Below are 25,066 nucleotides of genomic sequence, written 5' to 3' on the forward strand. Positions count from 1 at the left end.
TGGTTAGGAGTGTGGACTTCTAATTGGGCGGGCTGGGTCTGCACTCCCCCACATGCAGCCAGCTGGGTGACCTTGGGCTAGTCACAGCACTGATGAAGCTGTTCTGACCGAACAGTAATATCAGGGCTCTCTCAGCCTCACCTCCCTCACGGGTTGTCTGTTGTGGGGAGAGGAAAGGGAAGGCGATTGTAAGCCATTGTGAGACTCCTTCAGGTAGAGAAAAGAGGCATATAAGAACCAACTCTTCTTCAGTAATATCAGGGCTCTCTCAGCCCCACCTCCCTCACAGGCTTTCTGTTGTGGGGGGAAGGGAAGGTAACTAAGCCACTTTGAGACTCCTGGTAGAGAAGTGGCATATAAGAACCAACTTCAGTAATATATGTTCTCCAGGTTTTGAGTAGTGGAAACACATGTCAATGACTTTCCAGAGTTGGACGCTCAGTTCCTTGGAACTTGTGGCCAAGAAAGCAATTGAGGAGGTACTGGATGGTCTTCTTAGCTTTGGATTCCATTCTCGTTTCTTTTTGGTGGAGAAAAGGGATGGTGTCTTCTGGCTAATATTGGATCTGAGAGATCTTAATAAATTCCTGATTATCTCACATTTTCCTATGGTTTCCTTGCCTACAGTTATTGAGTTGTCTTACCGTGGGGGATTGGTTTGCAGTCCTTGATCTTAAGGATGCCTATTTCCACATATCCATCCTCGGACAGGCGATTTTTACGCTTTCCCCGAGGATCCCATGCTCCTGTTTGAGCTGGCCATAGTCCTGATGGTGTTTACTAAATGTATGGGTGTAGTGGTTTCTCATCTCCATTCGCAGGGAATGCTATTTTCCCCCTATTTGTGGGAGAGATAGGTGCTCTAAGTGCTGATCCTCCCTTTTTCCAGTTCTTTCCCAGGAAGGTCACTCTGCGTCCCGACCCATGCTTCCTTCCCAAAGTAGTGTCTGGGTTCCATATGTCCCAACCGATCACGTTACCGTTTTTCCTGAGCTGACCTCTGAGTCCAGGATGTCCTTACACTTCCTCCATGTTCATAGGGCCCTTTAGTATTATTTACACAGAACAAGAGATTTTAGGAAAATGGAATCTTTATTCATTTGTTACTAGGGCCCTAATGAGGGTAAGAAGGCATCTTTCAGCACTATCAGTTGCTGGATGGTGTCTGATCAAGGCTGCTTATTTTAGCTGCTAAACTCCCTTGCCCTGTTGGGGTCAGAGCTCACTCTCTCAGAGCGATGAGTTTGTTGGCTGCTTTCCATCAAAGTGTTCCCCTGAAGGACATCTGCTGGGCAAGAGAGGAGACCATGAAAGTGTATGCCATCGATCTCCAAGACAGGAAGGATTCTGGAGTTTGGGAGAGCGGTTCTCCTGTCCTTGTTCTCCTGAGGGCTCTTCCCACCTCCTCAGTCATTCAGCTCGTGAAAGTCTCAATGTGGGGCTGCATCACAAGGCGGGGTTGCACTTACCTGTAGCCATTCGTTGACGTCTTGTGTGCAGACACACATGCCCTCCCTCCTTCCCCGCTGTGAGCTTCTGTCTTGGGTTGTCTTGGTTCAGAATGTTCTCACCTGGGCTCCTGGTGGCAGTTCGGAACTGAGGGCAAGGGGGGTGCTCTTCCTCTGATCACATGTGCATTTCGGTGGGAAGCCACATGCATGCGCCCCCTTATAGGAGGTTTTCTGTGGCTGGCCTGCGTTCGCGCAGTCCCAATGTGTGTCTGCACACAAGACATCAATGAACAACAGTTACTGGTAAGTGCAACTCTGTTGATCCTCAGGGGTTTTGTATCTGGTCAACCCATACCATCAAATCGCATATCCTGACCATGGCCACAGCCTCCAACACACAAATCAAGAATCCATGCCTGTGTGGCAACATCAGGGAACAAAAACATGGTTCCAAAACAGGGGTCCTCATGGATCCTCAGGGTTTTTGCACCAGGTCACCCCAAACTCAGCAGAAGATTACCTCTTCTACAGCACATACCACAAAATCACGGTTCCACACCTTCGTGACAATGCCAGGGAGCAAAAACATTTTTCTGAAGCACAGATCCTCAGGGCTTTCACACCCGGTCACCCCAAGCTCACTTGAAGATCATCTCTTCTATCAACAGCCACAGCATACACCACAAAAATCACAGACCCACACCTTCATAGCCTCACCATGGAGCAAAAACATGGTTCCAAAGCCCAGATCCTTACGGATCCTCAGGGATTTTGCATCTGGTCAGCCCATACTCGCCATCAAATTACATATGTCCATGGCTACAGCTTCCTACACAAAAATAATCTACACCTGCATGGCAACATCAGGGAGCAAAAGCATTTCAAAGCATGGCTCCTCAGGGTTTTTGTCCAAGGCCCTAGCGCTCAACATTAAAATCACATTGAGCCCTTTGCGGTGTCACGGTCTGAAAACATAGTTCCAAGGCATGCAGCTTCATGAATCCTTATGGTGTTTTATGTTTGGTCACCTTGAACTCACCATGAAGTCACACTTAACCAAGACTACAGATGAGCCACTAACACCAAAGAATATTGCCCTGGTAAGAACACAGTGTTAAATACGCCAATCCTCGTGGATTCTTGTATTCATTAACGATCCTCCACCAAAATACATTGTAAGATCACACCAATGTCCATGGATGACCCACAAAAACATATCAATGTGAACACTGTATTAAGCTGAGAAATCATATTCTCATCCACAGCTTCCACTGTAAAAAGTAGCATCTGGAACTTCCCGGATGCCCAGCTGCAGAAATAACCAAGGCACAGTTGCCATAAACCTCCATGAATGTAGCACGTGAAACCTACTAGATGGAGACCACCAAAGTAATTATGAATAGCAATAATCTGTCTTGTGTTGATTCAACTAACAAAGGTTTAGGGGTTAAAGGTTGTTTGTTGGATGCGTGCCTTTTTTTTTGTAATTATGAATCAAAATTTAACTCTGAGTTTTCTGGCCAACAGATTTTATCATGCCAACCTCTAAATCTGTGATAAATGTGCTACCCTCCTGGCACCTTTCCTGATGTCTGCCAAGTGTATGTAAGTTTATTTGATGTGGCACTATGGCCAGATACAAACTTTCTAAAAAAGAGATAGAAGCATTTGCAGGCATTGTTTGTTACAGGCATTGATCTCACCCATCATGGACAGCACCCGCATAAGGTCCTGCTCATGAGTGAAGCTGACATGGAAGAACATAGCATAAGGCCACGGAGGACTATGTACGAGACAGCCAATACCATACATTGAGCCAAGGAATAAATGGGCAGCCAATGGAATGACTGCAGAATGGGTGAAATTTGCATACCCCAGCTAGCTTCTGATAACAACCTAGTTGTGGCATTCTGAATGGGCTATCAAATTGTCTTCCCAAGTTAAATTTTTAAAAATCCTGTAGCAATGTTCCTGCAGAGATATACCTTTCTCGTTATATATCCACAATGAAAAGAGCTAGACACTTTGTTTCTAAAATGAGAGGTTATTATAATGGTCTCATGCTTTGCCAAATTGCTAATTTGAAAACACCTATACAATCTCCCCACACATCGACTGGACAAAGAAAATGTTATAAACAAGGGTCATAAGCAACTACAGCATTGGCTAAAACATCACCAATTTATATGTGGCAGTGACTCCTGCTCAATGCGCCATAACAAACAACCGCTATGGAGCTACTGATGCACAAATTAATCTCTATTATCTTCTCTAATGATTTCTTTGATCAGTTGATCAGTGTAAGTGAAACAAAGAACGTACAATCTTAATGTATTCAAAACCATAAACAATTCTAGGGTTTCCTGATACTCTCTTGCTTTGTTAGCCTTTACATCATATGGATTGTTTAACTTATACTATGTGACACTTAGAATCCCTGCAAGAAAGGAAGGCAGCCAACCAATAAAAATATAAATATACATGGGAGTTTGCTCACTTCTTTAATTTCCTAATTTCAACAGTTTTGAGAATCACCTGCATTGGACTGGACGATACATTTCCCACCCCCCCACACACAAAAATCACACATAAGAAGTTTAAATCCCAAATTATTTCTCACTTCCTACAACGTCTACATGTTGATAGGGATTTTTTCCTTATTTTCCATTCCTAACAAGCTTACCTGACCTGTAATTGATTGTTGATTGATTTCCCATATTTATAAGCCACCTTTCGCATGGAGATTTAAGGCTGATCGTATAGCGCAAGTCAAATTTCCATTTGGGTTACAGAAATCTGAAAAAAAAAAACGTAAAACAGAGCTGAAACCAAGCCTAACAGCATTTAAACAGGACAGAGTGAAACGGTGTAGAAATAGGATGCAAATCTCTTCAGCAGCTGCCACAACATTCCTCAGCGGCTTCCAATCAGATGAACACGTTTCAAAGGACCGTGTGTGTCTCTCCCTATTATCAACTGCTTTTACAGACAACCAAGCATCCTTCGTGTTATGTGCCAGCTGGGTAATTCTTCCTTGCAGATGTGCGCTCTGCAGAGCAAGCAAACAGCTGGCATCCGCGCGGAAGTAGCCCAAAAGCCAGCGGTCCCAAAAGACATGTGCTCCAGGTGAGGCTCGAACTCACAACCTCGGCATTGCTCTGCTGTGTACTGCTGTATAAGTACCGCGCGCTAACCGATTGCGCCACTGGAGCCCTGACACCAACTCCTCCCGAACGCTTTATCAAGGGCTCAGCCTGCGAGGACGCCATTGTGGAGCTCTTCCTCCTCTGCTTTTGTTCCCAATTGCATTTGCAGGGGCTGAGAGAAAGAGACAGAGGAGGAAGACGCTAGGAAATGCAGCGCTGCTTCCCTGCCTCGCCTCGTACACACACTGTCAGCCAGCCTCAGAGGGAGGGACACAGCCTAACCCGGGCCAATGGCATCGGATTTCCACCCGGAGGGAGAGGGAGGGGAAGAAGCCGGAAAAGCAGCTCAGTGCAAATGAGAGAATCCTAGGAAGAGAGGAACAAGAGAGGTGGCGAGGGAGAACACAGGCTCCTCAGAGAGAAAGGGAGTCAAAAGTGCAAAGTCCAGACTTAGAACAGCATCCCCAAGCAAGGTTCTTGGGCTGTTCCATTTGAATTTTCAAATGATTTATCTGCCCCCCCCCAAAAAAAAAACAGAAACACCAACTATTTGATGGGGAAGCAACCAAAGCCCATCAAGGTATTTTGCAGAAGCATAACCAAGCTAGAGGCCAAGGGTACAAGCTTTTGAGGGTCAACACTCCCCTCGTTGGATACAGACTGTTCCACTGCAGAGAACAACTCCCCCCCCCCCAAAAAAAAAACACACACACACAGCCAAGCCTGTTTGGCTGTCTCTCAAAACCTCCTGCCCCCTCCCCAGGTGGAATTCTATTAAAGATGGAAATTTGTTTGGATGCATATTAAAAAAAAAATTTTGTTTTACCAATAAAAAGGGGAGTACACAGAAGGTGATTTTGGCCCCTCTTTGGAGCTCGGGAAGTACATTCTATCAAAAAATATGAAAGGGGGGGTCAGTGCAAAAGTGCTCTTGGGGCAGAAGGAAAAGCAGGGAAGATGTTGACAAGAAGTATCTTGATTCCCCCCCCCATTGGTCTGTGGCAGTTTTTAATCTGTAAAATTACATTTTATCCATCCCTTTCTTCACTTTGTAACCTGTGTCAAGTCTTGGTGAGAAAGGCAAGCAATAAACAGACATAATGAAACAAATAAAATTTCCATCCCCGTTGAGGCTCAGATGATAAAGGTGAGGATAAACAAAGAGTAATTTGTCCCAATTCAGTAGGTCAGGCCCAGCAGGAGTGCCCCCCTCCCCCCCCAAGGGAACAGTTGTTTTTTTTGTATCCTGCTTTTTTTCAAATACTTTGGCCACCTCATGAGAAGGAAAGACTCCCTGGAGAAGAGCCTAATGCTGGGAGCGATCGAGGGCAAACGAAGAAGGGGATGACAGAGAATGAGGTGGCTGGATGGAGTCACTGAAGCAGTCGGTGCAAACTTAAATGGACTCCGGGGAATGGTAGAGGACAGGAAGGCCTGGAGGATCATTGTCCATGGGGGTCGCAATGGGTTGGACACGACTTCGCACCTAACAACAACAACAACATCCTGCTTTTTACTATCAGGAGTGTCAGAGTGGCTGACAGTCATCTACCCTTCATCTTCCCACAACACAGACATGGTGGGGTTGAGAGCGCTCCAACAGAACTGCAACTGGCCCAAGGTCAGCCAGTAGGGCTCATGTATCTCAAAGCAGCTTTCAATCACCCACCCTTCCTCTCCCCACAACAAACTCCCTGTGAGGCAGGTGAACTCTAAGGGAACTGCCCAAGGTCAGCCAGTAGGCCTCATGTGTCCCAAGACAGCCTAAAATAACATTCCCTGCTCCCCTCAGCAGACACCCTGTGAGGCAGGTGGATCTAAGAGCTCAGAGAGAATTGTGAATAGCCTAAGGACACCCAGTAGGCCTCATGTGTCTCAAAGCAGCCTTCAATCACGCACCATTCCTCTCCCCACAGCAGACACCCTGAGGCAGGTGAGCTCTGAGAGAACTGGGTTGACACAAGGTTACCCAGTAGACCTCATGTGTCTCAAGGCAGTCTACAGTAACTTTCCCTTCTTCCCACAACAGACACCCTGTGAGGGAGGTGAGGCTGAGAGAGCCCTGATATTACTGAAGAAGAAGAAGAGTTGGTTCTTATATGCTGCTTTTCTCTCCCCGAAGGAGTCTCAAAGCGGCCTACAGTTGCCTTCCCTTCCTCTCCCCACAACAGACACCCTGTGAGGGTGGGGAGGCTGACAGAGCCCTCATATTACTGTTCGGTCAGAACAGCTTCATCAGTGCTGTGACTAGCCCAAGTTTACCCAGCTGGCTGAGGGAGTGCAGAATCAAACCCAGCTTGCCCAATTAGAAATCCACACTCCTAACCACTACACCAAACTGGTGAATCAGAAGAGGCGTGTGGTACTGCTCGTCTATGTTGCCCAGCAACTTCTAAACCAGGCATAGCAAGAGGAGAGCAACGAATTTTGGCATCATGAGATCACGGCAGCCGAGGAGACAGGAGAAGGAGAAATGGAGGTTTGAGTCCGTCTTGCAGAAGACCAGGAGGGGAAGGGAGAGCCTGGCGGCTGTAATGGGCAGATGCATGCAGGCAGTGTTTGCTGCTGTGGACATAGTGAACCCCAAAGAGAACGCTGAAGCAGAGATTCCGTCACTGGTCTCTCAGGGGAAACAGGCATCCCTCAACTTTGGGTTTTCGTTGACCGCTGGGCCAAGCAAATGGCATAGAATTCAAAAGAGGCAAATTTTGAACCTGGTCAGCATGAACTCTTTGTTGGGGAAGCTTCACTGTTGCGTCGTGCTTGTGGTCACTCATCCTGACATCCAAGCCAATCTTTAAAAGCAAGTTCAAAAAGAGGATCCGAATTGATGCACATTGACGAGCATGAACTTTGCCTTCTGGGCTGAGGAGATGCCCATAATGTGGAAGCTTGGTCAATTGGCCAGCACTTTACTCCAACGTTCTGGCCATATAGGGCCCCTAGGCTCAAAACCGTACCAAGGAAGAGGGCTTTGTCTTCCGTGGTTCTTTCCAAGGTGATGCCCAAGTTCATTAGCCGTCTTCTGCTGTGGCCCCACAGGCGCAGGCCAACTAGAAGACTTTTCAAGGATAAGCTCCTCTAGGGGGCGCTGCTGCTCCATGGACAAGGCATGCACCTGGTTTCCCACCGGACGCCCCACATGATCCAAGGACGGAGGGCCCCACTTCTGTTTTTGCCCCAGTAACAATAAGATGTGTCTCTTGTTCGCTCCTTGGCCAAGTTTTCTTCTTACATCTTGCACTGCCTTTCACCTCCCGATCTGCCGGAATGGCTTCGAAGGCCATGTTTAAAAAGTGTTCTCAGGGTGGGGTAAAAATGCTTCATGCTGATAAGCGCAAGAGATGTCTGCTTTGCCCTGGAGAGACTCACAATGTTGGGGCTTGTCCCATAGGTCAGACATTGGCCCCCAAAGACCAGTCTGACCACTCCCATGCCTGAGGGCAGCTTTGTGGAAGAAAGCCGGATCACCAAAACCCACAGTGTAACCAACCTCATCAGCCTCCCATGAGGTCAAAGTGACCTTAGGAACCGGTTCACCAAGTAGCTGGGAATCAGGAAGTGGGGTTTTCGGAGACTCTGAGCAAGTGGTCTGGAAGCAGGAAAGGCAGGAGGCCTGGGAGGCAGTGTGGGGTTCCTGAGAGGAATGGGGAAAGGACCAGGGATGTTTGCGTGGGTAGGTGGAAACCTGATCTTGACAGAGAAGTAGTAGTGCAGGATGTGACATGAAAGGGAGAAGGGAATATGGAACCAAAGGGAACCTTAAGAGTTGTTCTTGCTCACTTCTCTGAACCCGGGGGAGAATCTGGAATGGCTGGTAAGTTGGTCAGTCCGGGGCAGAGAAAAGTGGTACCTCAGCGGGATGTGGGTTTCAGAAGAAAACCAGGAGAAATGGAATGGACCATTCCCAGAACAGAGCAAGGGTTGCTGGCAGCTGGAACTGGAGGAAGAGACCAGAGTGAAATCTGCCTTCAACACTCCAGCTGGTTTGCAGACGTCAGAGTGGGGCCTTTCAGACGTAAGAACACAGGTGCAGGTGTTCTGAAACTGATAATGGACTTGTGGGACGGCAAGTTGGCCTTGGTAGTGGCTAACTGGGATTACATCAAGGCAGGGGTAGTCAACCTGTGGTCCTCCAGATGTTAATGGACTACAATTCCCATGAGCCCCCTGCCAGCATTTGCTGGCAGGGGGCTCATGGGAATTGTAGTCCATTAACATCTGGAGGACCACAGGTTGACTACCCCTGCATCAAGGGACTGGGGTTTGCACTGGTACCTGGAATAGGGGGGAGGGAGAGCTTCTTCTTCCCAGGATTCCTAGGTGAAGAGCTTCCTGTGGGAGGGGACAGGAGAGTCTATCTGATCCTGATCACAGGAAGGAAGGGTCTTCGCCTGCTGATCATCAGGGAAGGAGCCTCCTCTTGGGAGAAGAGGTGAGCTGCCATCTTGGACAGGTGAGCAAGGCAATGAGAGATTTTGGGACCTCTTTAAGCAAAGGTGGATGCTTTAGGATGCTTAGGGCTGATCCTGCGTTGAGCAGGGGGTTGGACTAGATGGCCTGTATGGCCCCTTCCAACTCTATGATTCTATGATTCTAAGGTGCCTGCCCTGTACTTAACACCAGATAGGGTATGTTTAGCAGAGGGACAGAAGGACTGTGTTTCATCCAGTTGCTTTGGGTCTCTTTGGCTTAACTCAGTGCTGTGTTAAAGATTTACTTTTTAAACCTCTTATCTTAAATCTTTTATAAATTGGAAGTGGGCCATTGTTCTCTGATCCATGTAGTACCCCCCCCCGCCTTGGAAATGCTAACAGAAGTGCAAAAGGAAGACCTAGAGGGATGGACCCTTGCAGTATCTCACCCCCCCCCCACAGTGCTCAGGAGCTGGGGCTATGGGAGACCACAGAGGTGAGGCCTCAGGGGTGGAAGGGGCAGCTAGGGGTCCTGGCTCCCCCAGCTGTGACCCTGTACTTTAGCCAGGTGGTGGCAGCGGTTACCCAGAGTTTGTCTTGCCACCCACCTGGAGTTGACAACCAGCCAGAATAGAGTGTGGGCAAGGACAGAACTGGGCCTGCAAGGCAGAAGTGGGCTGGTTCCACCGCACTGCCTTTATTTTATTTATTTATAATTTAATTTTATTTATGTATAAATATGAACCCAATGTGGTTACATCACCAGATCATTTCAGCATCCAGAAATGATAGATTCATAGAATCATAGAATCATAGAGTTGGAAGGGGCCATATAGGCCATCTAGTCCAACCCCCTGCTCAACGCAGGATCAGCCCAAAGCATCCTAAAGCATCCAAGAAAAGTGTGTATCCAACCTTTGCTTGAAGACCGCCAGTGAGGGGGAGCTCACCACCTCCTTAGGCAGCCTATTCCACTGCTGAACTACTCTGACTGTGAAAAATGATGCTGAAGATGTGATTGATAGAAATTTCCGGAAGGGGAGAGAATAATTTCAAAAGAATACAAGTTAGTGGGCATAATTATGGATGCTGAGTTAATGGGCAATTGTTGAATTGAACTTTTTGAATTCTTGGAAAGATCCAAAGCTGCAGGATTTCTGAACGGAACAAAACAGGTGACTCTTTTCTGTTTTTGCGAAATCAGACTCCACCGACGCTATGGACTGGAACTAAACTGATGGTAAAACAGCTTTTTAATAAGGCAGTAGAACAGCTGTTATGAGCCTCTTGTGGCGCAGAGTGGTAAGGCAGCCGTCTGAAAGCTTTGCCCATGAGGCTGGGAGTTCAATCCCAGCAGCCGGCTCAAGGTTGACTCAGCCTTCCATCCTTCCGAGGTCGCTAAAATGAGTACCCAGCTTGCTGGGGGGTAAACGGTAATGACTGGGGAAGGCACTGGCAAACCACCCCGTATTGAGTCTGCCATGAAAACGCTGGAGGGCGTCACCCCAAGGGTCAGACATGACTCGGTGCTTGCACAGGGGATACCTTTACCTTTACCTTTAGAACAGCTGTTTAATTGTTTATCAAAGAAGAGAATAGCCACAGCAGGTACACAACAAGCAAGGGTGCTTTTATCCTTCAGGTTTGGACTTCTTGCTGAATCCTAAGAATTTAATTTCAATTTGATAAAAAATGAATCAGACCTTTTAAAAAGGCTGTGCTTTTGGGCAATGTTGATTCAAAGGATCAAACTTAGTATTAAAAGCCTGGATACACAGATCTTTATTTCTATTGCAGTGCAGTGTCTCTAGTCACTGGCATATGAATTATGTGTGGCATGCTTTAGGATGCTTAGGGCTGATCCTGCGTTGAGCAGGGGGTTGGACTAGATGGCCTGTATGGCCCCTTCCAAGTCTATGATTCTGTGATTCTATGCTGTAAGGACAGGCTGGCTCACCTCTAGGTCCCCAGCACAAACACAAAGGCTAGCTCGCATCTAATTTCCCCAACACATGACACTGACTCAAAGGGTGTGTCAAGCCTTCCCCAGAAAGATCCATGATAACATCTAAGGGCCAGTCTCTTCCTGTGCGGGTCAAGTCAAAACAACGCTGGGCCAAATGGGCAGGGCCAAATCTTTTCTGTTGCTTTATTTCGACGCTTCAAAAATTTCGACACTGGATAAAAATGACAACGGCTCTTCAGGGATCAGCCTCATTCCCGCAGGTCCTAATTTCCATCGGGAGGGATCCTGCTAGAAAATCACAATTAAAGTAATCCTCGCCCATCTCCCAGCTGTAGTGGTGGGACAGGATTACACAGGGTCTTCCTTTGCTTCCTGTCACACTGCATGTCTCTATTGATCCTCTGATTTTATGTAACTCTGGCTTGATTTTTAAGTAAATCCTTTCCTTCTTTCAGCTATCTGGTCTCAGTGTGGTTCCTGGTGCTTTGCAATCAGTAGAGCCCACGGAAGTTTGAGGCCGGATCCCCTAAACCTTCCTTACATAAAGGTAAAGGTATCCCCTGTGCAAGCACCGAGTCATGTCTGACCCTTGGGGCGATGCCCTCCAGCGTTTTCATGGCAGACTCTATACGGGGTGGTTTGCCAGTGCCTTCCCCAGTCATGACCGTTTACCCCCCAGCAAGCTGGGGACTCATTTTACCGACCTCGGAAGGATGGAAGGCTGAGTCAACCTTGAGCCGGCTGCTGGGATTGAACTCCCAGCCTCATGGGCAGAACTTTCAGACTGCATGACTGCTGCCTTACCACTCTGCGCCACAAGAGGTTCTTTCCTTACATGGTGGCAACCAATTGGGACCTGATCCAGAGACCTTGGAGTAATGGCGCTGTTTCTTTGTTTTCTCTAGTTAGCAATGAGTGCTCAAGGAAATATAGGGTCGCAAACCCGGAGGCAGCTCTGGCTCAACTCAATGTCACAATAGAGGGCAAGCAGCCAGCAAGGTTGTCCTATCTCCCTCAACTGCTGAAAGTGCTAAACAGGAAGCAAACAAAAAACCATGAGGCACCCCGGCTTTTATAAGGGGCGCCTGGCCAGCGTTCCACAGGGCCTGCAAAACAGAGCTCTTCCGCCAGGTCTGTGGTTGAGGCCGGCGGCGTGGCGAGGAAGATCTGATGGGCCCCTCGTGTCAAGAGCGTAAACACTCGCCATGTGATCTGCGCACTCGCCTCTCACTCCTGTATTAGATTTTTTGGGGGGGTTAGTGGGTTGTTGACCACCATGTTCAGGAGTCTGTTCTGTATCGCATGAATGTCCAGAAGTGTTTTACTGGGGTTCTTAACTTGGACTGTCGTAACCGGCCATGAGCTAGTTATGAGAGTGACGGGCAATAAGTCGAAATAATAAATAAACAAATAAACATACGGGACGTGTGGCAAGGGACTACCCCCACTCCCAATGGGGGGGGGCTCTTCCTTACACAGGGTTAGGTTGAACAACAGCAAATGTGACTGATTGGGACAATGAAATTTGTTAGGAATTGGTTCAGTGGTAAGCACCGCTCTCCCTCTTCCCCCCTCCCGGTCCACGGGCCTCCCTCTCCCCTAGGCTTCAGTGATTCAGCCACCAAAGCAGCCAATTGCTCCCGGCCCAGCGAGTGTCACACTGTGGGAGACGTGCCCAGTGGCGTGCTGGAGCCAGAACCGGCGCCTCCCCCCACCCACTGTGGGTTGGGGAACACTGCTTTAGATTATCCCAACTGAGTGTTAACAGGTTGTTAATTAAAATGAAATAACATGGCTGGCCAAATTTTACCAGTTCAAGTTGTTTTTTTTAAGCGTGAGAGCGGGAACTAGGTAACAACTCTGCAATGCTCTTGCATTTTTCTCACACGTGAAAGCAGTTAACATCTCATCTCATCTCAAAAGAAATATTAGGCTTTCCTCACTAATCCAAGAATTTATTTTGGTAGCAGTCAGGCATAAACTTTTGAGAAGCTCCTCAACCCTGTGTTAAGCTATGAACTCCCCTTCTTGGTTCTCACACCTAATTTATAGTCTTGCACAGGGGTAGTCAAACTGCGGCCCTCCAGATGTCCATGGACTACAATTCCCAGGAGCCCCTGCCAGCGAATGCTGGCAAGGGCTCCTGGGAATTGTAGTCCATGGACATCTGGAGGGCCGCAGTTTGACTACCCCTGCGTCTTGCACATAGGAGCTCCGTTCATGTCTGTTTAAAATAATTGTCCATCTACCTATGCACCCCATATAGCTCTGGATGCTTACATTTTAGTAATGTTTTCCTCTCTGCCCCCTTTTCCTTTCCTCCTTGAAACCAGCAGGAATTCCAGAAGCAAAATGCCCTTATTGTTTGAGTTCAAAACTGGACGGACAAACCTAACCCAATACGAGAACTGAACTGACTTTGCTCATCTGTGTTAGGAAAAATTCAGCAAAATTTCCTGCATTGCCAAGGAGAATTGTCACTTATTGCCTAATAAATAAAATATAGTAATCAAACAAATAAAATAAAGTAACACAGCAACTTTTTTTAAGTTCCTTTTTAAATGTCGTTTTTAAAAAGCTCAAGTTTGCAAAAATGGCCTAAATTTTACTAAACAAATTAGTTCCTGTAGACTCGGAGCACCCAAAAATTTCAGAGCGAGTTAAAACCCTTCCCAGCCAAACCACCCCTCAATCCTCCCCTACTTGGGACAAAACTGAAACTGCAGCTTGTTCCCTTCCCGCACAGATATCGCCTCAGAACATACCAACCCCACAGAGAAAGGGGTGGCCAGGAAAGAGTCTCTCCTTTTGCTTTGAGAAATGACCCAACCCAAACCTGCCAATTGCATGTATCAGTGCAGGCTTTCCAAACACTGCATCTGTTATAACTGGAAAGCTTAGGACATCTTCCCTCCCTCCAGCACGGTTAGAACAAGATTTCTGCTCCCCCCCCCTTACCTGAGTTTGGAACAGTCCTTCAAGCTAACAAGGGACAGTGTTTGCATAAAGCCAGGAATTTGCAGGGGGGGGGGGTCCCCCTCATACTTCCAGGAGATAAAGGAGCCATTAACCTTTTATTTGCTGACCATAATGTAAAGACTTTGCACTGGATCCTGGATAGTCTACTTATAGCAGGGGGAGTCAAACTGCGGCCCTCCAGATGTCCATGGACTACAATTCCCAGGAGCCCCTGCCAGCATTTGCTGGCAAGGGCTCCTGGGAATTGTAGTCCATGGTCATCTGGAGGGCTGCAGTTTGACTACCCCTGACTTATAGGGATGGATAGATGGATGAATGAATGAATGGCTCAGGGCTGTTGACAGGAAACTTAAAAACAATGATTGACAACTGGATTTAATAGCTCGCCGTAGCCTGAAATACGGCGGGCACTAGGATGGGAGGAAGGTGGAGAAAGAAGAGTGAGAGAAAGGAAAGTGGAGAGATGGAAAGAAAGGAAGTATGGGAGGGAAAAAGGAGAAAGGGAGTCAGAAGGAGAGAGAGGAATATATGGGGAGAAAGAGAGGGAGAGAAAGGGAGGGAGAGAAGGACACGGGAAGAGAAGGATAGAAAGAGAAAGAAAGCCTGCAGCAGTGACTCAAGTAGGGGCAGGGAGGGTTGGAGAGGAGGCCGCATGTGTTCTCTGAACAGGGGTGAGTTTGGTGTGTGTGGGGGGGTCCCTCCGGAAAATCCCTCCATCAATCTCTCCAGGTGGCTCTCTGTCTTTCTCCTCCTCCCCCCCATCTCTCCCATTTTGCCCTGCTGTCTGTCTTGGAAATGGGCCAGCAGGGGCTTCCCCAGGCAGCATACCTCTCCCCCCCCCACGTCTCCTGCCCCTCTACATCGCTTAAAAGTCTCCTGGGTCCCACAGGCCATCTCACTCTGCCGTCGGTTGAAATATCTTCCGTCGTCTGTGTGTGTGTGTGTCTCTTTCTCTCTCTGTGTAGCTCAGCCAGGCCAAAAGTCGAATGTCGTGGACCTCTCAGCGGGCAGTCCTATCGAGAGGGGGGACAATCTGGCTGCCCTCCATGCCTTGGAAGTTGACCAGTAGGGGCCAGGTATGGCTTCCCCAGGCAGCATGTCTCTCCCCCCCCCCCCCGCCGCCCCAATGTCAGTCTCAATGTCTCGCAGCTGTCGGAGGCAGCCCTGCTCTGCTTGTGGTCAAAGTCTTTCCCACTGTCGAGGGGGGAATGTGGCAGCATGTCTTGGAAGTTGGCCGGCAGCAGGGGGATGTGGCTTCCTCAGGCAGCATGGCTCTTTGTCTCCCCCCCCCCTGTCTAAATGTCTCTGGGCTGTTGCTGGGCAGTGGGCTGGCAGGTGGCGAGGGTCCCGGCTCCTTAGGGGGTGGTGTGAGCGGGCGTTTGACGGTGGAACAGCCGCGTGTAAAGCGGTGGGTGGGAAGGCCACTTGGCTAGCGCTGCGGTCCGTGGCAGTAGGCTGGCGGGTGGAACAGTGGAGCGATGGCGAGGATGTTGGGCTGGCAGGCAGTGACGGAGGGCGGGAGCCGTAGGGCCCGGGCCAATCAGGGCGCGGCCAGCTTTTGCTGATTGGCCCTATTTCAACTCGGACACCCCAGACTCGCTCCACCCCCAAGGCAGTTTCACAAATATTAAGAGGGACCATGGAAACCATGGATAAGTTAAGATGAAAAGCCATTAATATTAGCATCAAAACCTCATGATTTAACCTATGGGGGTTGAACAGAACTTGGAGGTGTTTTCTATCTAGAGATGGAATTTCAGTTAGGGTGGCCGGCATCCCATTGTGTTTTACAGGCCCTCCTGAATTGTTTAAGCTCCTAAAGGTCCCTGATGGGGCTGAAATGTTGTACTTCACTGCATAGCAAGTCCAGGGCCAACAACAGGGGAGAGCATCCAAGATCTTCATTTGAACATTAGGAGATCCTTGGCTCCATCTAGTCCACCATTGTAAAAACATCAGAAGAGCCCTGCTGGATCAGGCCAGAGGTCCATCTTGTCCAGCAGTGGCCAACCAATTCCTCTGGGCATAGAGACCAAGGCCGTCCCCTGATGTTGGCTCTTGGCTCTGGAATTCTGAGGCTTAGTGCTTCTGAACATGGAAGTTCCACGCAATTGCCACGGCTAATAGCCACTGAAATTAACTTTTGTCCCTCCTCCTCTGTGATCAATGTGAAAAAAAGAGGAAACAGTTATAAATTCAGGTGTGGGGCACACAGTGGTTTAAATCTGGGGATGACAGAAGAAGACAAGTAACTGACTCACGGAAACATAATATGCGCGTATAGCATGTTTGATGAGGTTTTTTTTGATGAGCTATGTTTGATGCTTTTGCCCTGGGGAATTCCGCAGTTCCTCGGTTGTGAGAAAGGGAAACCAATCATTGTTGGATAAAGACATTGGACTGTATTGAGCAGTCGGCTGCTTTCCATTTCCAATGTGTTTATAGACATATGGGATTCACTTTCGTTCTGGAATTGCTGGCTTTGCATTCTCTGAGCGAGAATCTCCTTCCCGTTGAAACAGGCTCACCAGTGATTCCCGAACGGAATGTGGCTCAGTGGGAGAGTTCCTGCTCAGCACCCAGAAGATCCCAGGTTCGCCCCAACCACTGTCAGTTTCTCTATGAGCTTGGCAAAACTCTGAGAAGACTGCCCTCTCCAATGAAATGGAACCAGGGCGAGGAACAATGTATATTCAGCAGTACATGAAAACCAATTCTACAAACTCTGCCCATGGGAGTAGAAGCCAGAACACAGGGTTTGGGTGTGATGCAGGAAGGAAGCCAGATGCTGATATTTAATCTCTTACTGGCATCAGCTGTAGGCCTGGAAGAAGAGCACTCCTTTACAGATCCTGGGGAACTCACTGAGTTCCATGAAGGGCCTGATGTTTTCTGGACACTCATTCTACCCGGCTCTGATCGAGGCCAGCCAAATTTCTCTGGGGCCGGGGACCACTAGCCTGTTCACGTTGGCTGAGCACAAGGCTCTTCTGGGGGCATATTTGGAGAGACACTCCCTTAGGTACACAAGGTCCGGGCAGTGTATGGCAAACCAGCGCCTTACACTTGATCCGGAATACAATCGGTGACCAGTACAGGCGTTTTTGTTGCAGCCATGTCCTGTCTGGCTACACTTCCTCCAGCAGAAGTAGTTTCCGTCCTAAATTTTAAATTACTATAAACCACCACTACCACCCACTTTGCAGTTTCCCAGACATTTATGCAAATCTCTCATCGACATATTGGCTGGCTTACCCATAATTTGCTTAACTTCTCTTTTGTTCTTCTGGATATCTCCCAGAGGGTTTTCCAGTGACTGTCCAGTTTTTCACTGCAATATCTTGGACTAGAATTACTATTATTACTATTATTACTATTATTACTATTTAGATTTGTTACTCGCCTCTCCCCGGGGGCTCGAGGCGAGTTACAGCATAAAACCCTGAATAAAACCATACAATAAAACCACACAATAAAATCCCAACAGATAAATACCCAAGCTGATAGGCAGTCGATTCGGTGCAGACATGAGGAAATATGCCTTTACACCGAGAGTTATTAAAATGTGGAAATCACTGCCAGAGGATCCAGTGATGGCCACAGAAATAAACTGCTTTAAATGCCTTGTTGTTAACCTTCCAGAGGAACTGGTTGGACACTGTGTGAGACAGGATACTAGACTAGATGGACCCCTGGCCTGATCCAGCAGGGCTCTTCTGATGTTGTTTTGAAGTCCTCGGCTCCTCTGCCCTGTTGTTGGACCTCAAGAGAAACTGGTTGAGGCCACTGTGAGAGACAGGATGCTAGACTAGATGGACCACTAGTCCGATCCAGCAGGGCTCTTCTGATGTTCTTACGTTGCTGGACTAGATGGACCCCTGGTCTGACCCAGCAGGGCTCTTCTGGTGTTCTTAGGATGCTGGACTAGATGGACCCCTGGTCTGATCCAGCAGGGCTCTTCTGATGTTCTTAGGATGCTGGACTAGATGGACCCCTGGTCTGATCCAGCAGGGCTCTTCTGATGTTCTTAGGAGGCTGGACTAGATGGACATCTGGTCTGATCCAGCAGGGCTCTTCTGATGTTCTTAGGGTTGCTACTTCCAGCTTGGGAGACTCCTAGAGACTTTATGATGGAGCTTGTGCAGGATAGGGACCTCAGTAGGGTCTAACATATCAAAGTCCACCTTCCAAAGGATCCATTTTCTCCCGAAGAATGGTTCTCCCTCAATGAGTCTGAAGTCATCCAGACTGGTTATGTCACACCTCTGCTCACTCAGGTAGGGCAACTGAAATGCAAATTTTTGCAGTAACCCATCTGGTGACCAGGATTCTGACTCTCTAGTCTGGATTGCCCTACTGCTCGGCAGCAGCCTACACTTGAGTCCACCATGACCCTGGAGAGCGGCCCAGAGCTCCGGACCCCTGCTCCTCAAAGAAACATGCGAGGTAGTTGGGCGGCACCACAAAGGAAAATCCCCCCATCGCCAGGAAGCCAGGTGCTGACTGCAAAGTAGTAATTGTATTTAACAGGTGCTGACTGCAAAGAATTCTTAATGTTCCTCTGAGAGAAAGTTGGAGCGGATTAGAATCATCTTAAAACCGCCCAGACTAAATAATGTGGTAAGGGCTAAGGGGGAGGAGTTAGGGCGGGCTCTGTCCGTGATGAGGAAGGGTGCCGATTGGCCCCTTCCTCCAGATTGACAATTGGGCCCTCCGATTGGCCGCCCACCGGCAAGAGAGCTTAGGTTGCTCCCTGCCCGGCGGCCTGGCGCCTCAGGACGCCGCCACGCCAGCCATTGTGAGCTGCGCACAGCGCGGCTCGCCGTCACTCCCTGCCCCTCGGCCTGCCTGCTCGGGGGCCCTGCGCTGCCCCGCTAGCGCCCGCTGTATTGCAGCTACAGCGGGCTTAATTACTAGTAGAATGATAAAATCATAGAATCATAGAGTTGGAAAGGGCCATACAGGCCATCTAGTCCAACCCCCTGCTCAACGCAGGATCAGCCCAAAACATCCTAAAGCATCCAAGAAAAGTGTGTATCCAACCTTTGCTTGAAGACTGCCAGTGAGGGGGAGCTCACCACCTCCTTAGGCAGCCTATTCCACTGCTGAACTACTCTGACTGTGAAATTTTTTTTCCTGATATCTAGCCTATATCCTTGTACTTGTAGTTTAAACCCATTACTGCGTGTCCTTTCCTCTGCAGCCAATGGGAACAGCATCCTGCCCTCCTCCAAGTGACAACCTTTCAAATACTTAAAGAGGGCTATCATGTCCCCTCTCAACCTCCTTTTCTCTAGGCTGAACATTCCCAAGTCCCTCAACCTATCTTCCTAGGGCTTGGTCCCCAGATCATCCTCGTCGTACTCCTCTGTACCCTTTCAATTTTATCTACGTCCTTCTTGAAGTGAGGCCTCCAGAACTGCACACAGTACTCCAGGTGTGGTCTGACCAGTGCCGTATACAATGGGACTATGACATCTTGTGATTTTGATGTGATGCCTCTGTTGATACAGCCCAAAATGGCACTTGCCTTTTTTACCGCTGCATCACACTGCCTGCTCATGTTTAGCTTACAATCCACAAGTACCCCAAGGTCTCGTTCACACACAGTTACCTAGAAGCGTATCCCCCATCTAGTAGGCATGCTTTTGATTTTTCTGACCCAGATGTCCTTGTAGCCACCACAGAGAAAGCGTCACTTTGGCCCTTGGAAAAGAGAAGGGCAAATATAATCCAGCCAGGACAACCACCTGCCCCAAATACACACCCTCCCACCTCCGGAAGCCACATGTTGTTGAATTTGTGGTTGTTTTTTTTTTTTTTTGCCTCTCTTAGTGGTCAGTGTCCACCATGTTGCTGGTTCTTCTTTTCTTCTGTGTGGGCTGGCAAACCACTCCAGGGGAGGCAGAGGTGGTGAAATCGTTTGAAGAAACCTGCCCCCGGTATTTCTTCAGAAAGACCCCTCCAAAAATCAGTCTCACGGCCTCCTACATGGTTCCAATCTGCCAGCGTTACAAAAACCAGTACCGTTACGCAACGCTATACGACCAAAAAAAACGCATTCCCATCTACTCGGCCTACATCTACAACCCTGGGCGGGCAAAGAGAACCGATAATTGGATGGTGGAACCTCAGGTAAGACGGGGGAAGGAGTGTCTTGAAGCCTCTGGCTGGTCCCTCCGCTGAGCAAGGGTTGCCAACCTCCAGGAGGTACCTAGAGATATTCTGTTATTACAATTGATCTCCAGATGATTAAGATCAGTTCCCCCCGAAAAGAATGGCTGCTTTGTAAGGTGGACTTTATGGCAATATATGTAGCCGAAGTCCCTCCCCTCCTAACCCCCGGAAGACTCTCCCCAACTAGGCACCAGAGTTTGGATTTCTTCCCCCCAAACTCCTTCAAAGCCTGTCCCTGTTTTGTTCTCCTGCACTGTCACAATTGTTCTCCACTGAATCCAGAGTCTCCTTCAATCTCTCTGGCTTGAGTGTCTCTCAGCTGACTGACTGGCTCTTTCAAACTAGCTCCCACATGACTAGACTAGACAGTCAGTAAAGTACGCTGACTATGCCTGGCATTAAGCCTTTATAGGCTGGGATCTTCATGGAAAGAATTAAGCCTTGCATTTATTATTCTTCACTTCTCTTTTTCTGGGTTCCGTCTCATTAGCAAATATTCCTACAGAATTGTTGTCGTCGTTTTTGTTGTTATTATTAATTGGATTTATATCTCGCCGCTCTTGGAGACTGGCTTGCGGCGGGGTACAAAAATCAATCCAGACTACAAACCCCACAAAATACCCATTAAAACCCCAATAAATACAATGATGTAATGTTGAATGGGCCAGTAGTGGGAGCCAGACACGTCCAGAACTAATATACACCTGTTGTCACCTGTCGCTCCTAAAAGCACCAGGTGGCCATTTTGGTGACTTGAGGTCAAGTAATCCTAGTCTTCTAAATGGCCTTGGTTTTAGACTAATTATGAATTTATAATGATCTTACAGTAATTAATGCTAAGTGAGGGGCAGAATATAAATCAAATCATAAATAATAATAAGAGGAAGAAGATCATCCCTTGAACTCCCAGGAAGTCACAGGCAAGGAAAATAGGAAAGCAGAACTCTTTATCCTCCAGTGTTATTTTAACTTTCTGTGACTCTCCTGTTTTCTAGCTTGGTGTAGTGGTTAGGAGTGCCGATTTGTAATGATTCCCCGCACCTCCTCCACATGCAGCCAGCTGGGTGACCTTGAGCTAATCACAGCACTGATAAAGCTGTTCTGACCAAGCATGAGGCTCTCTCAGCCTCACCCACCTCACAGAGTGTCTGTTGTGGGGAGAGGAAAGGGAAGGCGACTAGGAGCCACTTTGAGACTCCTTCCGGTAGGGAAAAGCCGCATATAAGAACCAACTCTTCTTCTTCTTATTTTTCAAAGCTTGTCGGTTCAGGGTTGCGACCTGAAATGATTTCTGAAGAGGACCTCATCCAAAAATTCCATGTCACGAAGGCTGCGCTTGAGGAAAGCCAGGCTGTCCTGCAAGATTACAAGAACCTGATCGATTACAACCGGGGCCACCTGAACCCCAACAGTCACCAGCCTGACCCAGAAGCCAAAAAGTCCACCTTCACCTTGACCAACATCGTGCCTCAATTTACCAAACTCAATGGCGGTGCCTGGCAAACCTATGAGCAGCAGACGATGCAGACAAAAACCCAAGGGTGCAAGGAAACCTTTGCCGTGGTGGGCGCGGTGCCGGGGAACAACTACATAGCCGGCAGGAGGGTGAACAAACCCAGCCACGTCTGGTCTACAGCATGCTGTTACATAGACAACAACCACCTGAGGTCCTGGGCCATCATCGCCACGAATGATAAGGACCAGGTAGAAGAGCTCACCTTGGGTCAGCTGGAGGAGAAACTGACTAAGCTGTATCAGCAGAACAGTGTCTTGCTCTTTGACATTGACTGCCCCCGTCAATAAGACACTGGCCGTGACGTTCAAGAGTTAACAAGCTCCATACGGGGTTGCCAATGTCCAGGGGCCACCTGGAAAGCTCCCGTTCTTACAGAACATCTTCAGATGACCAAGATCAGTTCCCTTGGAGAAAAAAATCTACCAACCAAGATTCTGGCCCCTTATGTGGAACATCCACATAAGGGGTGAGAATCCTAGTTCCCTGCCCCCTCACCCCACCCCCTCTCCTTACTTGCTGGCTGGGCTGGCCTCACTGCCTGTCTCCTGAGGCTGCCCCCACTCTCTGGAGGGCGGGAGTGGCCTCAGAAGACTTGTGGCGGTGACTATGCCAGATCATTGATCATTCATTAGTGCTTTGTTGCTGCTGCCGTTGTCCTTCCACTGGCACGGTCTCTGGGGACGGGCCTCTACATACATCATGTCCATAGACTTCCGTTTGGGGGACCGTGCCAGTAGATGTTCCACATCAAAATGGCTGCCTTGGCGGGTCGACTCTGCAGGGTTATGCTGTCTTGAGTTCGGGCATTTCCCCTTACTCTCCTCTCCACTCAGAAAACCTCCAGGGCTGAATCTGCACTTACTCTGTTTATTCCGTTGTGGATCATGCTGAATCCAGATCGATTTGAACTCGGGTCTTCCTCTATCTCTCCCCAACCCCATTGAAACAGAAAAGTGTTCTGCACATGGTTAGTTGAGTACAGAAGGGGAGGGGGGAGCCAAGCATAGCCGGAGCCTGATTATTAAACATTCTCAGATGTATTTTCTTCAGTGGCAAATCAACTGGAAATATTACAAATTTTTTTATTTTTAATGCAGGACTGGTATTAGGTTGGGAGACAAGCAAGCGTGTCAGCAGCCTAGAAACCGCGCATGTCGGCCCCCTTTCTCGCCCCCCGAAACAACTTGGAATAATATTCTGTTCTATATATTTTCTGAAGAATTTTCTCTTGAACTACGGTGTGAAGATTCCAACGAATACTGGTCCTGCATGAACATTGAAAAATATCTTTGTAATATTTCTGGTTGTCTTGCCACTGAAGAAAACACATTCAAAAGTGCGTAATATCTGGTCTGCGTTCTGGTGTACTTTATTTTCTGAATAAAAGAGGATTTTGTTCATTGACTTTACTTGCTTAGCCCATTCGTCAGCTTGTTTGATTGTTTGTTTCCCATAAGTCTGACAAGTCCTCTTCTCTGTTGCCCGGGGTTCCTCCAGTCTTGCCTCTTGTCCCACCCTCGCTCTTTTCCGCTGCTCCAGACAGACAAATGCTCTGTCTTGATCTACCCCGTAAGGCTGTTGTGGGGATGAAATGGAAGAGGAGTGATGTTGGCCACTTTGGGACCCCCTTGGAGAGAAGGGCGGGGTACAAACCGAGTAACGAAAGACCAGTGATTTGGAAGAACAAAAATCTAGTCCAGGGGGACCTTTAAGACCAACAAAGATTTATTCAAGGCATGAGCTTTCGTGTGCAGGCACCCTCCCACAGACAAAATTGATTTGGAGACATCAGTAAAGGGATGTGAACCAATTTGGGTCCCCCTTGGAGAGAAGGTTGGGGGAGAAGCCAAGAATACCAAGTGTGGGCACCTGCAGGAGAAGCAGCAACAGTGCCCCCCCCCGCCAAGCTGCTTGCCCTACTGCGACCCAAGTTGAGAACCGCTGCCCTAGAGGAAATATATGATTTGGAGGGTAGGCTGTATGGCAGGACATCCTGACTGAAGACCCTCCCCTCCCAAACACCACTCTGCCCCAAGTTTCCCTCCCTAAATCCAGAGCTGGCAATCTGAGTTCAAAGATCACACTGGATAGCGTTGCCAGCTCTGGGTTGGGAAATTCCTGAAAATGTTGGGGGTAAGCTCTTCCGCCAGGTTTACGGTTGAGGACGAGGCTAACATCTATGCCCCCCTGGGGACCTGGGACCTGGGATTGAGATTGGGGATTAGTACCATCAGTATCCCCTCTCCACCTGCTTGTAGTAGGAGGGGGAGGTTGATTAGCCTACCTTGCCAGGTTAGCTTGCTAACCGATAATGTTATATTGTAATTGTTGCTGAGGGTTTTTAATGGATTTTATTGAGGGTTTTAAAATGTTGTAACCCGCCACGAGCCGTAAGGGAGTGGCGGGCAATAAACCGAAAGATGATGATAATAATAATAATAATAATAATAATAATAATAATAATAATAATAATAATAATAATAATAATAATAATAATAATAAGGTGGCATTTGGGAAGAGGAGGGACATTGCTGGGGAACAGTGTCATAGAGTTCACCCCCCCCCCCAAGCAGCTATTTTTTCCAGGAGAACTGATCTCTGTTATCTGGAAGCCAGTTGCCATTCCAGATCTCCAGGCTCCACCTGGAGGTTGGTAACCCTCCCACTGGAGCACTCACAGAGCTCTCAGCATCAGAGAAGTACATGAGATTTGGGTGCGGGGGGGGGGCTCTACTATTTCTCCACTCTTATTTTGTTGTCTGTCAAATGGAACTGGTTACCAGCCTACCTCACAGGGTTGTTGTTAGCGCACGCACAGTGAAGAGCGTAAAGCACCCTTGCAAGCCTGCGTATATCTTGCACATGATGAAAGGCAGGCTGATGGCTGAATGGAGGTCAAAGGATAAGATGACCAGATTGTCCCACTTTTGGAGGGACATCTGGGGGCACCTGGCAAATTGTACTTATGTTGAAATTAAAATATATATATTACAATACCATTTTTGCTTTCTATGAAAATTTTTGTTGCTCCATATAGACCAAACTTTTAATCAATACCCCCCCTCCCCCCCGGTCAATGGTGTCCCTCTTTACCAATGTTAAAATCTGGTCACCTTTTAAGAGGAGGCCAGACTAAGAACCCCCCCCCCCCCCCCCCCGCTCATAGGTTCTTCCCATGGATATGGGGCCAGATTACTCCCATTTTAGAGGACTGCAGGGAATTCCCCGTCTGGGGGCTGCATCCCACTCTCCAAGAGTATGAGGAGGACGCATCTCACTGTGTTATGTCCTGTTTCTTTTCTTTTTCTCCACTTTCCCCTTCCGGGGAACTTAAGCTAATGTCTCTAATTGACGTAATCCACCCTCGGCCTTTGGGGAAGGGAGACATATAAAGATAATAACTATTGTATCTGATT

The 25,066-nt window shown here is 48.2% G+C and overlaps 1 protein-coding gene, 1 long non-coding RNA gene and 1 other non-coding gene across 6 annotated transcripts; 1 reads left to right on the top strand and 2 right to left on the bottom strand.

Moving 5' to 3' along the window:
• Positions 1-160: 160 nt before the first annotated feature.
• LOC143838638 (uncharacterized) lies at positions 161-8,442 on the bottom strand. 3 transcript variants are annotated; one of them, XR_013231437.1, is made up of 3 exons: positions 8,381-8,442; positions 4,135-4,247; positions 161-1,285 (listed from the first exon to the last, which is right to left on the bottom strand). It is a non-coding gene; the product is annotated as an uncharacterized LOC143838638 (long non-coding RNA). The 3 variants fall into 3 exon arrangements; XR_013231438.1 differs by having other exon boundaries at positions 8,359-8,442; XR_013231439.1 differs by lacking the exon at positions 8,381-8,442 and adding an exon at positions 4,646-4,836.
• On the bottom strand, positions 4,570-4,663 carry TRNAI-UAU (transfer RNA isoleucine (anticodon UAU)). The gene is made up of 2 exons: positions 4,626-4,663; positions 4,570-4,605 (listed from the first exon to the last, which is right to left on the bottom strand). It is a non-coding gene; the product is annotated as a tRNA-Ile (tRNA).
• LOC143838635 (endonuclease domain-containing 1 protein-like) lies at positions 8,170-23,510 on the top strand. 2 transcript variants are annotated; one of them, XM_077340332.1, is made up of 4 exons: positions 8,170-8,414; positions 14,923-15,033; positions 19,793-20,092; positions 21,392-23,510. In XM_077340332.1, the coding sequence occupies exons 2-4, from the start codon at positions 14,944-14,946 to the stop codon at positions 21,935-21,937; spliced, it is 936 nt and encodes a 311-aa protein (XP_077196447.1). In that variant the 5' UTR covers positions 8,170-8,414; positions 14,923-14,943; the 3' UTR covers positions 21,938-23,510. The 2 variants fall into 2 exon arrangements, with proteins under 2 accessions (XP_077196447.1, XP_077196448.1); XM_077340333.1 differs by lacking the exon at positions 14,923-15,033.
• Positions 23,511-25,066: the final 1,556 nt, after the last annotated feature.

The sequence above is a fragment of the Paroedura picta genome, chromosome 5, assembly GCF_049243985.1.
Source record: "Paroedura picta isolate Pp20150507F chromosome 5, Ppicta_v3.0, whole genome shotgun sequence".
Taxonomy (NCBI): Eukaryota; Metazoa; Chordata; class Lepidosauria; order Squamata; family Gekkonidae; genus Paroedura; species Paroedura picta.

Bases quoted from the DNA above. Each gene is read 5' to 3' on its own strand.
- LOC143838635 (XM_077340332.1), top strand. From the start codon at position 14,944: ATGTCGTGGACCTCTCAGCGGGCAGTCCTATCGAGAGGGGGGACAATC. The intron at 15,034-19,792 runs GTATGGCTTCCC...TGCCTCTCTTAG, and splicing joins AGTTGACCAGTAGGGGCCAG to TGGTCAGTGTCCACCATGTT. The intron at 20,093-21,391 runs GTAAGACGGGGG...TATTTTTCAAAG, and splicing joins ATTGGATGGTGGAACCTCAG to CTTGTCGGTTCAGGGTTGCG.